Genomic DNA, 12,848 nt, shown 5'->3' with positions numbered 1-12,848 from the left:
TGATGCGCACATCCTTGCGATCCCTGGCTCGAAAGATGACAATAGTCGAGCAGGTGCCAGTGTTTGGAGCGAGGGTGTTGCCACGATGCCTTGTACTTGTCCCTCAAGCAGAACAAGGTGTTCGTGATGACCAGGTCATGTTCTAGCCATTTTGTCAGGAGCAGGGTACCTCTGGAGTTGGTTTTCCATACCCTCTCTCTGCCGATCAGCCTCCACAGAGGTCTGTATCCTTGCCGACCCTGGCGTTGAAGTCGCTGAGGAGGATCAGTTTGTCGTCCGTAGGGACGCGGGACAGGGATTGTTCGAGGCTGGAGTAAAAACCCTCTTTGGTCTCATCTGTTGCATCGAGTGTTGGGGTGTACGCACTGATGACTGTGGCACACTGGTTCCAGGATAGGGTGAGTCAGAGTCAGGAGACGTTCGCTAATCCCGCAGGGGTCGACCAGCTCGTTCTTGATAGTGAAACTGACTAGTCACTGAGGCGTACGAAAGGATAGGCCTTACACTAAACATCCGTAAGGCAAAGGGCTCAATTTTGTCCAACCCCTTTATGCGCCGACTTTGCGCGCTGGAAACGGCGCCGGAAAAAAGTCGCCCCATCCTGGCCGCTCTTCCGAGTCCCAGCATGGCGTGCATTGTACAGTGGGGGGCGGAGCAACAGACCAGCGCAAAAGGCACTGTCGGCAGCTGCACGTATGCGCAGTGAAGTCTGCGCGCATGCTCCTGCCCTCCCAGCGTGTCCTGTGGGCTGTGAGCAGGACCCGATGCTTGCAGCCCCTATCCCCGGCCGAAGGGACGCCCCGATCTCGCCGCACCTTATCCCGCACCAGCCGGCTGGCCCGCTGAGTTCCCAGGCAGAGGTGGACTTCAGTTTTTTTTTATTTATTGATGGTTGTGCTTGAGAGTTTTGATTGTGGAGAGGCGGGGTGAGGAGGAGGAGAAGGAGAAGAAGGAGAAGAGAGAGGAGAGTTTTGATGGTGAGGGGTGGGGGGGGGGGGAAGAGAGAGAGAAAGTGGTTTGATGGCGGGGGGTGGGGGGTGGGGACTTTATGCAGAATCAAGATTTTTTTTAAAGTAGGACTTCTACTTTTTATTATTGATTGCTTATTATTTTGTGGTTTGTTTAGTAAATCTTAGTGCAGGTTCTCAGCTTCCTTCTATTTTTTTTTATTTGTTATTAAATGCTTATTTTTGTGCTGCTTTGTAAGTCTTGGTGCTTTAAATGTACTAACCTGCGCCGATTTCTTAACTGCCCGCAAGGTTTTTCAGAGCTGGCCACATACACTGACCTAAGTCGATTTGGAGTAAGTTTTAGCTGGCCAAAGTGGCATAAATGGCCAAAACTGGCGTAAGTGTCTGGGAACGCCCCCTTTTTGAAAAAAAAAACTGAACTAAAAAAAAATTGTACCTAACTAACTTACTCTGAAGCAAATTTTGGGGGGAAAATGGCATTTTTTTTAAGTTGCGCCAGAAAAAACAACTTGCTCCAAAAAAATTGATGCAAGTCATGGCCAAAATTGGGCCCAAAGGTCCTCCACCAATCTGACCCCGCCACACAGCACTGCCCCCAGTCATCAAGATCCACGGCGCGACCCTGGACAACATGGATCACTTTCCATAGATTTAATATCCTCGTTACATTTTAGAATTTATCATTTTTTTTAACATTTCAAGTGCTTCTGATAGAACTATGTATTTTTTTTGCTTTATTTGAATTTGTCAAAATCCAATCCTGAAGTGGTGTTTGCAAGATTTAAATACATATTTTAAAATCTTGTTGTATACATGTTAATTTGCATGAGTAGGCAACAAAAAGATGCTGAAATTATAAATGTTTTTTAAAAATTCTTTTTAGAAGAAAACTATGGGTTAAGCCTGCCACTTGGATTAGAATATGATCAAAAGAAACAGAAATTGAAGGAGGAACTTCGACAAGACTACAGACGCTACATGGCAGAGGTAGAGTGTTGCAATGATGTGTTGTGCCAGTCCCAATGTGTAAACAGCAAAAAATATATGCTGTAAAGGCATTAAGTTCACTTTTTGTCATTTTCTCCTCTCCTCTTGAACACATGATAACTCCTGCGGTTTAAAAAAAAAACCTGGTGAATTTTAATACTCCCATCTTTCTGTGGGGAAGAAGATAGTCACAGCTAAGCTTGATCTCTACGTATCTATCCCCATGTGTATACTTTCAGCAACTACTACTGGAATTCAGGAGTAGGAATTCCTATTTTTTCCCTCTCCCTTTTCAACTTTCTTCCCCAGAACGAGATCAGGTAACAGCACAGAACCTCAAACCTTCAGCTGTCATTACTCTACTGAACCATTGGGAGAGTTTCTATATTCTCTTTAAACCTATATATAAGCATACAATGCTAAAAGTTATTTACCTTTTATTCTTTGCTTCTTCTCTGCCACCAGTGTCCTATGGCATGGAAGCCTGAGAGAGCTTCCAGGCCTTCACAGTGCTACTTTGGCTTGCTAGGAAGTGCGGTGAAGGACAACAGTTAGACAGGCATAACCGTGAAGAAGAGAAAGAGACACTGATTGAAAAAGGATAGTGGAGAGGGAGAGATGTGGTGGTGAAGATGGAGAAAAAGCAAGGGACAGAGGTGGTAGTGAGAGTGTGAAGCAAATGGAATTGGGTGTAAGTTGGAAACAAAATGCAGGAAGTGGCACTGTCATTTATTTAAGGTTTCCATTATTTATGTAGACTTGATGCTAATATCCATAGCTGATTGGGTGCACAAGGCTGTGACTTTTGGTGGGGTTCCAAAAAGTTTGAGAATCATTGGCCTAATCGGGTAATCAAAGAAAGGAATTGTACTTTTAAAATTATTTCAAGTCTCTGTCTTCTTCCAGAAAAATTCCAGGACTGTAAGGGAGCTGGAGAGAACAACTGAGAAGCTTTCGCTTCCCATCTCTGACAGAAAATCAGCAAAGGTAAGTACATAAAGCAAGGTAGTACTCAATGCAAAGTAAACTTAGCAACTGAATAAATAGATAAACTGTAAGTGCCGATGACATTATTGGAGATTGACATTCAACGTCGTGTTTATATTGAACGATTGTTCAGTCAGTCACTCCTTCTGAGCACAGACTATGCTAATGTGTTGCATCATGGACTATTACCAACCCTCTGTAAACCTCAACTCATTCAAAATTGCTTCTCGTATCCTATTCTGCACCTTGTCCTTGCTGATATACCTTGGCTCCCAGTCCCCCATGCCTCGAATTGAAGTTCTCATCCTCGTGTTTAAATCCCTGATGAATTGAATAATACCAACTGAGACTTAAGTTTTGATCAAAATTAGCACTAATAATGCTTTTTAAACTGCAAAAGATAGTATGATTAAACAATGAAACTTTAACTATTTTTGTATTAAATGTTTACTTAACCTCACTCTTCCCAGACTTCAAATGGTTCATAGGATATTAATGTACTAACATCCATTTTGAACCTGGGTGGTTTTTTACAGTTTGCCTGTATTGAGATGATTATTTATATATCTCAATATTGTTCAGCAGCACATGTCTCAGTCTACCAAAGTATTTTGTTCACTAGAGTTGCCAAACTCACTCATTTAAGGAGATCTCTTTCATTCATATTGATGTGACTATAGAACGGCCATTGATGGAATATATCCTTATCACCTTTTCAGTCACATTGCTGCCATTAGATCGATACATAAGAACATAAGAAATAGGAGCAGGAGTAGGCCATTTGGCCCCTTGAGCCTGCTCCGCCATTCAATAACATCATGGCTGATCTGATCATGGACTCGGCTCCACTTCCCTGCCTGCTCTCCTTTATTCCCTTATCGCTCAAAAATCTGTCTATCTCCACCTTAAATATATTCAATGACCCAGCCTCCACAGCTCTCTGGGGCAGAGAATTTCATAGATTTACAACCCTCCAAGAAGAAAGTTCTTCTCATCTCAATCTTAAATGGGCGGCCCCTTTATTCTGAGACTTATGGCCCCTAGTTTTAGTTTCCCCTATGAGTGGAAATATCCTCTCTGCATCCACCTTGTCGAGCCCACTCATTATCTTATATGTTTCAATAAGATCACCTCTCATTCTTCTGAACTCCAATGTGTATAGGCCCAACCTAGTCAACCCCCCTAATTTCTGGAATCAATCTAGTGAACCTTCTCTGAATAGCCTCCAATCCTTTAAATACGGGGACTAAAACTGTACGCAGTACTCCAGGTGTGGCCTTACCAATACCCTGTACAGTTGTAGCAGGACTTCTCTGCTTTTATACTCTATCCCCCTTGCAATTTGCTTTCCTAATTAGTTGCTGTACCTGCATATTAACTTTTTGTGTTTCATGCACAAGGACCCCCAGGTCCCTCTGTACTGCAGCACATTGCAATTTTTCTCCATTTAAATTATAATTTGCTTTTCTGTTATTTCTGCCAAAGTGGGTAACCTCACATTTTCCCACATTATATCCCATCTGCCAAATTTTTGCCCAATCACTTAGCCTGTCTATATCCCTTTGCAGATTTTTTTGTGTCCTCCTCACAATTTGCTTTCCCACCCATCTTTGTATCATCAGCAAACTTGGTTACATTACACTTGGTCCCTTCATCCAAGTCATTAATATAGAATGTAAATAGTTGAGGACTCAGCATCGATTCCTGCGGCACCCCACTAGTCACTGTTTGCCAACTGGAAAATGACCCATTTATCCCGACTCTCTGTTTTCTGTTAGTTAGCCAATCCTCTCTCCATGCTAATATATTACCCCCAACCCCGTGGGGGTATATACGTCTGAACCTTTTAAAATATGTTTTTTCAAATCTTTCCAACACTTTGCCAGGCACATTAATCACAATGGTATTTAAGTTTCCAATCTTTGTGTTCTCGGTCATTCCTTCAGAATTCCCTATCTGGCCAAGTTCTTGAATATGGCTGATGCTTTTTCAAGGTTGGGATCTTGTCTTACCACATCTATCCAGCATATTTCACATCCTAACTATGTAAAACTATTTTAAGTACTTAACTGTTCTAAGAATCTTATTGAAAATTTGCATTCTTATTATTCCTAGTTATCCAGTTTGAACCATGTACATTACATAGAATTTATAGCACAGGAACAAGTTATTTGGCCCAACTGGTCTATGCTGGTATAATACACCACATGAACCTCCTCCCACTCTTATTTTATCTAATCCTATCGGCATAACCTTCTATGCCTTTCTGCCTCATGTACTTATCGAGCTTCCCCTTAAATGCATCTATGGTATTTGCCTCAACTACTCCATGTGGTAGCAAGTTCCATATTCTAACCACTCTCTGGGTAAAGAGTTTCTCCTGAATTCTCTATTAGATATTCGTGACTATCTTATATTTAAGACCCTTCAATTAGATGAAATAAACAGTAGCAAATGAGGCGGGCAATAACAAATGAGACAGACCGCTCCTGCAGCAGGGAACATTCTTGTAGGTTGGAGAAAACTTACTTCAATATATACACGAGAGTGGGGTAACTATAAGTGCCAGCCAACATCACAAACATCTGATTGGTACGCATGTATTCTAGGAGCTTGGCTTCAACATCCACGAAGATAAATCTAATCTCTAGCCAAAGCGCTGATGTTTTTAATGTGTGTTTTAAATTCAGACATCATACATTGACACATGCAAATTTCTGTCACATTTTTTGTTACTGAAATAGATTTTCTTAAAATATTATTTCCTGTTGGTATCTCCTGAATTTGTTGAGGAGCTGGAAATTTACAAACAGTTGCCAATTCACTGAAGAGTTGCTCTAGCGACAATAAATACCCTCCAATTGCGCACTGATGAACCTGAAAGAAATGTATTTCAAATTTATTCCACAAAATGCTTACATACGTCAGCAGTGGCTCAATGGGTAGCTCACTCGCCTCTGAGTCAGGAGGTTGTGGGTTCAAGTCCCAATCTAGGCTGATGCTCCAGTGCAGTGGTGCACTGTCCAAGGTGCCGTCTTTCGGATGAGATATTAAACTGAGGCCCCATCTGCGCTCTCAGGTGGGCGTAAAAGATCCCAAGGCACTATATCGAAGAAGAGTAGGGAAGTTATCCCGGGTGACTTGGCCAATATTTATCTCTCAATCAACATAACAAAAACAGATTATCTGGTCATTGTTGTATTGGTGTTTGTGGGAGCTTGCTGTGCGCAAATTGGCTGCCACGTTTCCCATATTACAACAGTGACTGCACTCCAAAAGTACTCCAAGAGGCTGTAAAGTGCTTTCCGACGTCCGGTGGTCATGAAAAGCGCTATATAAATGTAAGTCTTTATTTACGTAAATAATGCAGTACAAGCCAAGCTGCACAATTCTCCTTTTAACATATTGTATGTTACATGATATACTCGCTCCCTGATGAGTATGTTGTGACTTAATTATGAGAAACACTATGGAGATCTGCGACTGCAAATAGATTTATATATTTAATATGTCTTGTGGCTGCTGCGAGTGTGTTGCATCTCAAAGTCACACTTCGGAATCTCCCATTTTGTCACATGCGAAGTATATTTCACACTTGCATCTGTTTGGCTTAAATCTCTCGCACAGTAAACAGCAGCAAATCACAACTGAATTTATTGTGGCAGTAGCAACAACAGAGTTTTTCCTCCTGTGACCAATGGGACATTTCTGTTTTTATTTCATGATATTTTGAAGTAGCTAGAGATAATATGGAAGCTGTCTTCCATTACCCAAATTTCAAAATGGCGAACAGGAAATGAGGTCTCTATAGGACCAGGCCAAGTTGGTTGACATTGAAATTAGTCAAGCTACAGGGTCTTTGTTATAAATGCTAATTAAGTTATAGATGGCAAAACATTAGCAGAGATGAGAAAGTGGAACCATTTATGAATACTTGCTTATTAGCATGACGTGCAATATTTCCTCGCATTGCGTAATTGATAAAGGATAATTGACAGCTCTGACTTCTGAGGCTTTTGCATGGTTTGTCAATTTAATGCTGCAATTGCTTTAGTTCTCTCCAGGGATTGGCAAACTGATAGACTGGAAATTTGTGCCAACCATGGAAATTGTGGTGTAAAGGGGTACAAAATACTTTTTTAAATTTAAAAAGTCCTGTTGCTGTTTAAGCTGTGCAAGAAATATAGTCTAAAAAGGACACTTTAACTTGTGCATTAATTCTATATTTATTTTTGAGTGTTATACACCTTGTTACATCTGAGTGCTTCTATTCATTATTCAACCTTTAAATAAATCTGACATGATTTTACCCTGAATGCTTTGGTTTGATGACATAAAAAAGCTAAGGGAATGTGGTAAGATTCCAAGTGGTTAATAGAACAATTATAGGCTAATTTTTAATCCTGGACATACAGTTTGAGAGACAGCACATATGAGGTTTAGGATCATAGAATATTTCGTATGTTTATGGAATCTCTCTTTTTGCTGAGCTGAGTGTTGGATCAAACCAAAACTGAACACTAACCAATAGGTAAATACCAATGAGGTATGAAAACTACCCATCAGTAAATAGCTACCAATAAAATGATTATCAAGAAAGAAATGAAATCACAAAATACTTTTTGAAAATCTTTTCCTCTTCACCTTGTTTTGCAAGTAATCTCAGGGCATATAGTACTAAAAATACATTTTCTTATAGAACGTCAGCTTGCCAATCAGATGAATTTTGTATTTGAAATATATCCAATAATATTTCCCTCCTGAGACCTTCAGTTCTTTTTCAACTGCCCAGGGCCAGAGTTCATGAAGCTTCCCACAACTAATGCTTTGTTAACTATCCTATAAAGAGGCTTAACCAGACAGCAGAATTTCCTTTTTTAGTACAGATTTAATGCATTTGGGGGAAACACAATTAATTTCCAAGGTGCAAACTTATGAAAAAGTAAAATATAAATTGGTCTATCAACCCTAGCACATCCAGAAAGCAAAAATGTAGAAATTGAATTTGAAGTACAGAGGAAACAAGGGCTAGAAAGTAGTCAACAATGCGGTCTGGCTGTACTACATGGTATATACTTCAATGCAAGGAGTATAGTGAATAAGGCAGATGAGCTGAGTGCACAGATAGACATTTGGGAGTATGATCTAGCTATTAAGGAGACATAGCTAAAAGAGGCGCAGGATCCTGGCTACAGGATCTTCAGATGGGATATAGAGGGGGGTAAAAAGGGAGGGGTGGTTGCGGTATTGATTAAAGAAACTATTACAGCTGTGAGGAGGAATGATATGTTAGAGGGATTGTCAAATGAGGCCATATGGGTTGAACTGAAAAACAAAAAAGAGGCGATCACACTGCTGGGTGTGCACTATAGACTCCCAAACAGTGAGAGGGAGATAGAAGAGCAAATATGTAGGCAAATTTCTGAAGTGCAAAGACTATAGTGCAGTAATAGTAGGGGATTTCAACTATCATAATAATAACTGGGACAAAATTTAGTGTGAAGGGTATAGAGGATGCGGAATTCCTAAAAGGCATTCAAGAGAACTTTTTTAGCCAAGCCTGACAAGGATGGGGGCGGTTCTGGATTTAGTTTTAGGGAATGAAGCTGGGCAGGTGGAAGGGGTATCAATGGGAGAACATTTAGGTGCTAGTGACCATAATTCAGTTAGATTTAAGGTAGTTATGGAAAAGGACAAGGATAGACCAGGAATAAAAGTTCTAAATTGGGGAAAAGCCAACTTTGCGAAGCTGAGAGGTGATTTGGCCATAGTGGACTGGAATCAGCTACTTGAAGGTAAATCAGTGTCAGAGCAGTGGGAGGAATTCAAGGAGGAGATCCGGCGGGTTCAGACCAAATATGTGCCCTTAAAGAAAAAGGGTGGGACTAACAAATCTAGAGCCCCCTGAATGTCAAGGGACTGACAGGGGAGGATAAAGAAAAAAAAAAAAGAGAGCCTTATGACGGATACTGAGGGCTAAATACTGCAGAATCTCTAAAGGAGTATAGAAAGTCCAGGGGTGAAATTAAAAAGGATATTAGGAAAGCAAAGCAAGAGCATGAAAATTCTTGACAAGGAAAAGCAAAAGATGTTTTATAAATATATTAAGAGCAAGAGGATAACTAAAGAAAGGGTAGGGCCTATTAGAAACCATGGGGATAATCTGTATGTGGAGGCGGAAGATGTGGGTATGGTTCTTAATGAATGCTTCGCGTCTGTTTTCACAAGAGAGAGGGGCGATGCAGACACTGCTTTCGAGGAGGAAGACGTGAAATATTAGATGACATAAACATAGTGAGAGAGGAGGTATTAAAGGGTTTAGCAACTTTGAAAGTGGATAAGTCCCTAGGCCCGGATGAAATGTATCCCAGGCTGTTTAGCGAAGCAAAAGACAAAATAGCAAAGACTTTGACCATCATTTTCCAATCCTCTCTGGCTTCAGGTGTGGTACCTTTGTTTAAGAAGGGAGAAAGGGATAGACCGAGTAATTACAGGCCAGTCAGCCTAACCTCAGTGGTGCCAAAATTATTGGGAAAAAATCCTCAAGGACAGGATAAATCTTCATTTAGAAAGGCACAGATTAATCAAGGACAGACGGCACAGATTTGTTAAGGGAACACACAAAAGGAGCGGAGGTGCGGTGCCTGGGAGTAGCGTGGAGGCATATTACTTCAGCAAGCAGCACGAGCTGCAACGGCAGCGAAGAGTGATGTCATCAAGGTCCAAGTCGGCGATTGGAGCGTGGACAGACACAGCAGGAGTGGCGAGATCGGGGCAAAGGAGCAGTGAGAGACTGTGGAGGGATGTGATTGGGGCCCAGGAGAGGCGTGAGTTTGGGGCGAGGGGCCCAGGGGCAGCACGGACCAGCCCACACTGCGATATGTGTGCGCACTAGGTCCGTGCAGCAGAGCAGGTCTCCAGTCATCTTGGATAACCCTTGCCACTGGACCAAGACCTAGCTCTGTCAAGCCCATGGGGTGGCTGGTGAGCAATGGTCACCACACATTAAAAAAATCCACGCACCGGCATCTTCCACCCTTCAGAATATAGTTCAGCACCTGGAATATTAGGTCCTTCATTGAAACACCTGTGAACTCATCCTTTGTTGGTGTGGAAGCAAGTCATCCTCGTTTCAAGGGACTGCCTATGATGATGGGTTAAGGGAAGATCGTGTCTGACTAACTTAATTTAATTTTTCGAAGAGGTAACCAGGCGGGTCGATGAGGGCAAAGCGTATCATGTAGTGTATATGGATTTTCGCAAAGCTTTTGATAAGGTCCCACGTGGCAGACTGGTCACGAAAGTAAAAGCCCATGGGATCCAGGGCAAAGTGGCAATTTGGATCCAAAATTGGCTCAGAGGCAGGAAGCAAAGGGTAATGGTTGATGGGTGTTTTTGTGACTGGAAGGCTGTTTCCAGTGGGGTTCTGCAGGGTTCAGTACTAGGTCCCTTGCTTTTTGTGATGTACATCAATGATCTAGACTTGAATATAGGGGGTATGATTAAGAAGTTTGCAGATGATACTAAAATTGGGTGTATAGTTGATAATGAAGAAGAAAGCTGTGGACTGCAGGAAGATATCAATCAGGTGGGCAGAACAGTGGCAAATGGAATTTAATCCAGAGAAGTGTGAGGTAATGCATTTGGGGAGGGCTAACAAGGAAAGGGAATACACATTAAATGGTAGGACACTGAAGTGTAGAGGAACAAAGGAACCTTGGAGTGCATGTCCACAGATCCCTGAAGGTAGCAGGCCAGGTAGATAAGATAGTTAAGAAGGCATACGGAATGCTAGCCTTTATTAGCCGAGGCATAGAATACAAGAGCAGGGGGGTAATGCTTGAACTGTATAAAACACTGGTTAGGCCACAGCTGGAGTACTGCGTGCAGTTCTGGTCAGCACATTAGAGGAAGGACGTGATTGCACTGGAGAGGTTACAGAGGAGATTTACGAGGATGTTGCTGGGAGTGGAGAATCTTAGCTATGAGAACAGATGAATTTGTTTTCCTTGAACAGAGGAGGTTGAAGGGAGACCTCATTGAGGTGTATAAAATTATGAGGGGCCTAGATATAGTGGAGAGAAATGGCCTATTTCCCCTTAGCAGAGGGGTCAACAACCAGGGGACATAAATTTGAAGTAATTGGTGGAAGGTTTAGAGGGGATTTGAGGGGAAGTTTCTTCACGCAGAGGGTTATGGGGGTCTGGAACACTCTGCCTGAAAGGGTGGTAGAGGCAGAAATTCTCATCACATTTGAAAAGTACTTGGATGTGCACTTGAAGTACCGTAATCTGTAGGGTTACAGACCTAGAGCTGGCAAGTTGGATTAGGCTGGATAGCCTCTTGTTGGCTGGCACGGACACGATGGGCCGAAATGGCCTCCATCCGTGCTGTAAACTTCAGTGATTCTATGATTCAGACATGGTACATCCTACATGCACCATCAAATCTTCTCCACTCCCTCCTCCAGTCAATGCAATCTCCTGGGAGTAGCAAAATAGCCAGATAAAAACCTTAGGCCAGGAAATTGCTTTTTTGTTGATGCATTCTAGAGGTTGATGACTGACAAGAAATACTTTCCATCATCTAATCTAACTTTTTTCTTTTGTTTTGTGTTTTATACTGATATTCTTCAGTATTCCCTTCCCTATCTATCTCAAATAATCTATTCAACCAAATAGAATATTAATTTAATCATTTCAATAACCTCAAACATATCTCCTCGATTTTTACACTTCTCCAATGGAAAACCCGCAGTTCCTTGAGTCTATTCTGATAGCTAAGAGCTCTAAGACTAGGTATCATTCTGATTGCCTCACTGTGGACCTGCACATGGGCTTCAATATATCCTGCCATGCCAGAGGGCTAAAACTGGCAACCATAGTCTAAATGCATCCATACCAAATCCTTTTATAAGTATCCTAATTTCCAAAATTATATTGAACCGTCGTAGTTATACACCCTAATACCTCACTCACTTCCCCATTGACCTTGAAATGCTGATTGTGAATCTGCAGTGTTTTGCCAACTATGCTGCTTGTCATTCATCTCTCTCAATTAACTGATGTAGTAATACATGGTTTGAATGTTATTTCAGGACAGACTGAGAAATGAAAGAAACCAGGAGTACAATCAATTTCTTAGGGAGCAAGACAAATATGAGCAATTAAGAAGAAATGGCAGGTGGATACCCAAGGTGACTGTTTTTTCTGGAGTGATCAGAAAATAATCATGATAATCTGCCAAGAAGTAACATTGGCCTGGAATTTGCCCGAAGAAAGCTGCCCACAGAGATTTTCTGATCCCTGTGGCGAGAAGTTTGCCTTTTTCGACGCATAAGTGATTTCAGTGCAGTGCAGTGCAGTGTAGTGGGAATTCCCTAGTGCAACTTGTTGTGACGTCAACAAGCTACCTAACCAGCCAATCATGTTGCAGAATTCTCAGACGGAACCAGGAAATAAGAAGCTGCTTTTATCCAGACTTTAAAAAAAAATGTTAGAGAGCAAAACAAAGATTGGGGCTCTCATGGGGGATAAGGTAGAACAAACTTTTAAAATTTTATTTTAAAGTTTCTTCTTGTAATTTTTATCATAATGGAGAAATTTGACACTCCACAAAATTAAAATTAGATTTTTAGGGCCATAACATTTGTTTAGCAGTTAATACGCCATTAAAACCCCAGTTACAACTAATCCAACAAGGCTTAACATTTAATGGGATATTTAACAGTGATCTTACTGCGGAAAATCCTACATTTTTGTCAGTTTCACTGATTACACTGATTGCCGTCTCAGGGAGGTGGGGTTGGGTGTGGGCCATAGTGCAGCCAATGTTGGATCAGTGAATGACTAACCACAACTTCAGGATTTCCGTGTTTAGATGGGCATGTGCTACATCCTGAAG

At 41.6% G+C, this 12,848-nt stretch overlaps 1 protein-coding gene across 3 annotated transcripts in view; it reads left to right on the top strand.

Annotated features, from left to right (window-relative positions):
* LOC139274688 (centrosome and spindle pole-associated protein 1) overlaps nucleotides 1-12,848 on the top strand; it is a 355,670-nt gene that overhangs the window by 59,626 nt on the left and 283,196 nt on the right. For 2 of the 3 annotated variants that reach the window (XM_070891368.1, XM_070891373.1), the window contains exons 4-6: nucleotides 1,855-1,958; nucleotides 2,865-2,945; nucleotides 12,043-12,141. In XM_070891368.1, coding sequence (XP_070747469.1) covers nucleotides 1,855-1,958; nucleotides 2,865-2,945; nucleotides 12,043-12,141 — 284 coding nt within the window. The remainder of the gene's footprint in view (nucleotides 1-1,854; nucleotides 1,959-2,864; nucleotides 2,946-12,042; nucleotides 12,142-12,848) is intronic. The other variant, XM_070891381.1, reaches the window with a different exon arrangement.

The sequence above is a fragment of the Pristiophorus japonicus genome, chromosome 1 (genome assembly GCF_044704955.1).
Source record: "Pristiophorus japonicus isolate sPriJap1 chromosome 1, sPriJap1.hap1, whole genome shotgun sequence".
NCBI classification, from domain to species: domain Eukaryota; kingdom Metazoa; phylum Chordata; class Chondrichthyes; family Pristiophoridae; genus Pristiophorus; species Pristiophorus japonicus.
This window is presented reverse-complemented; position numbering and strand designations above follow the sequence as displayed.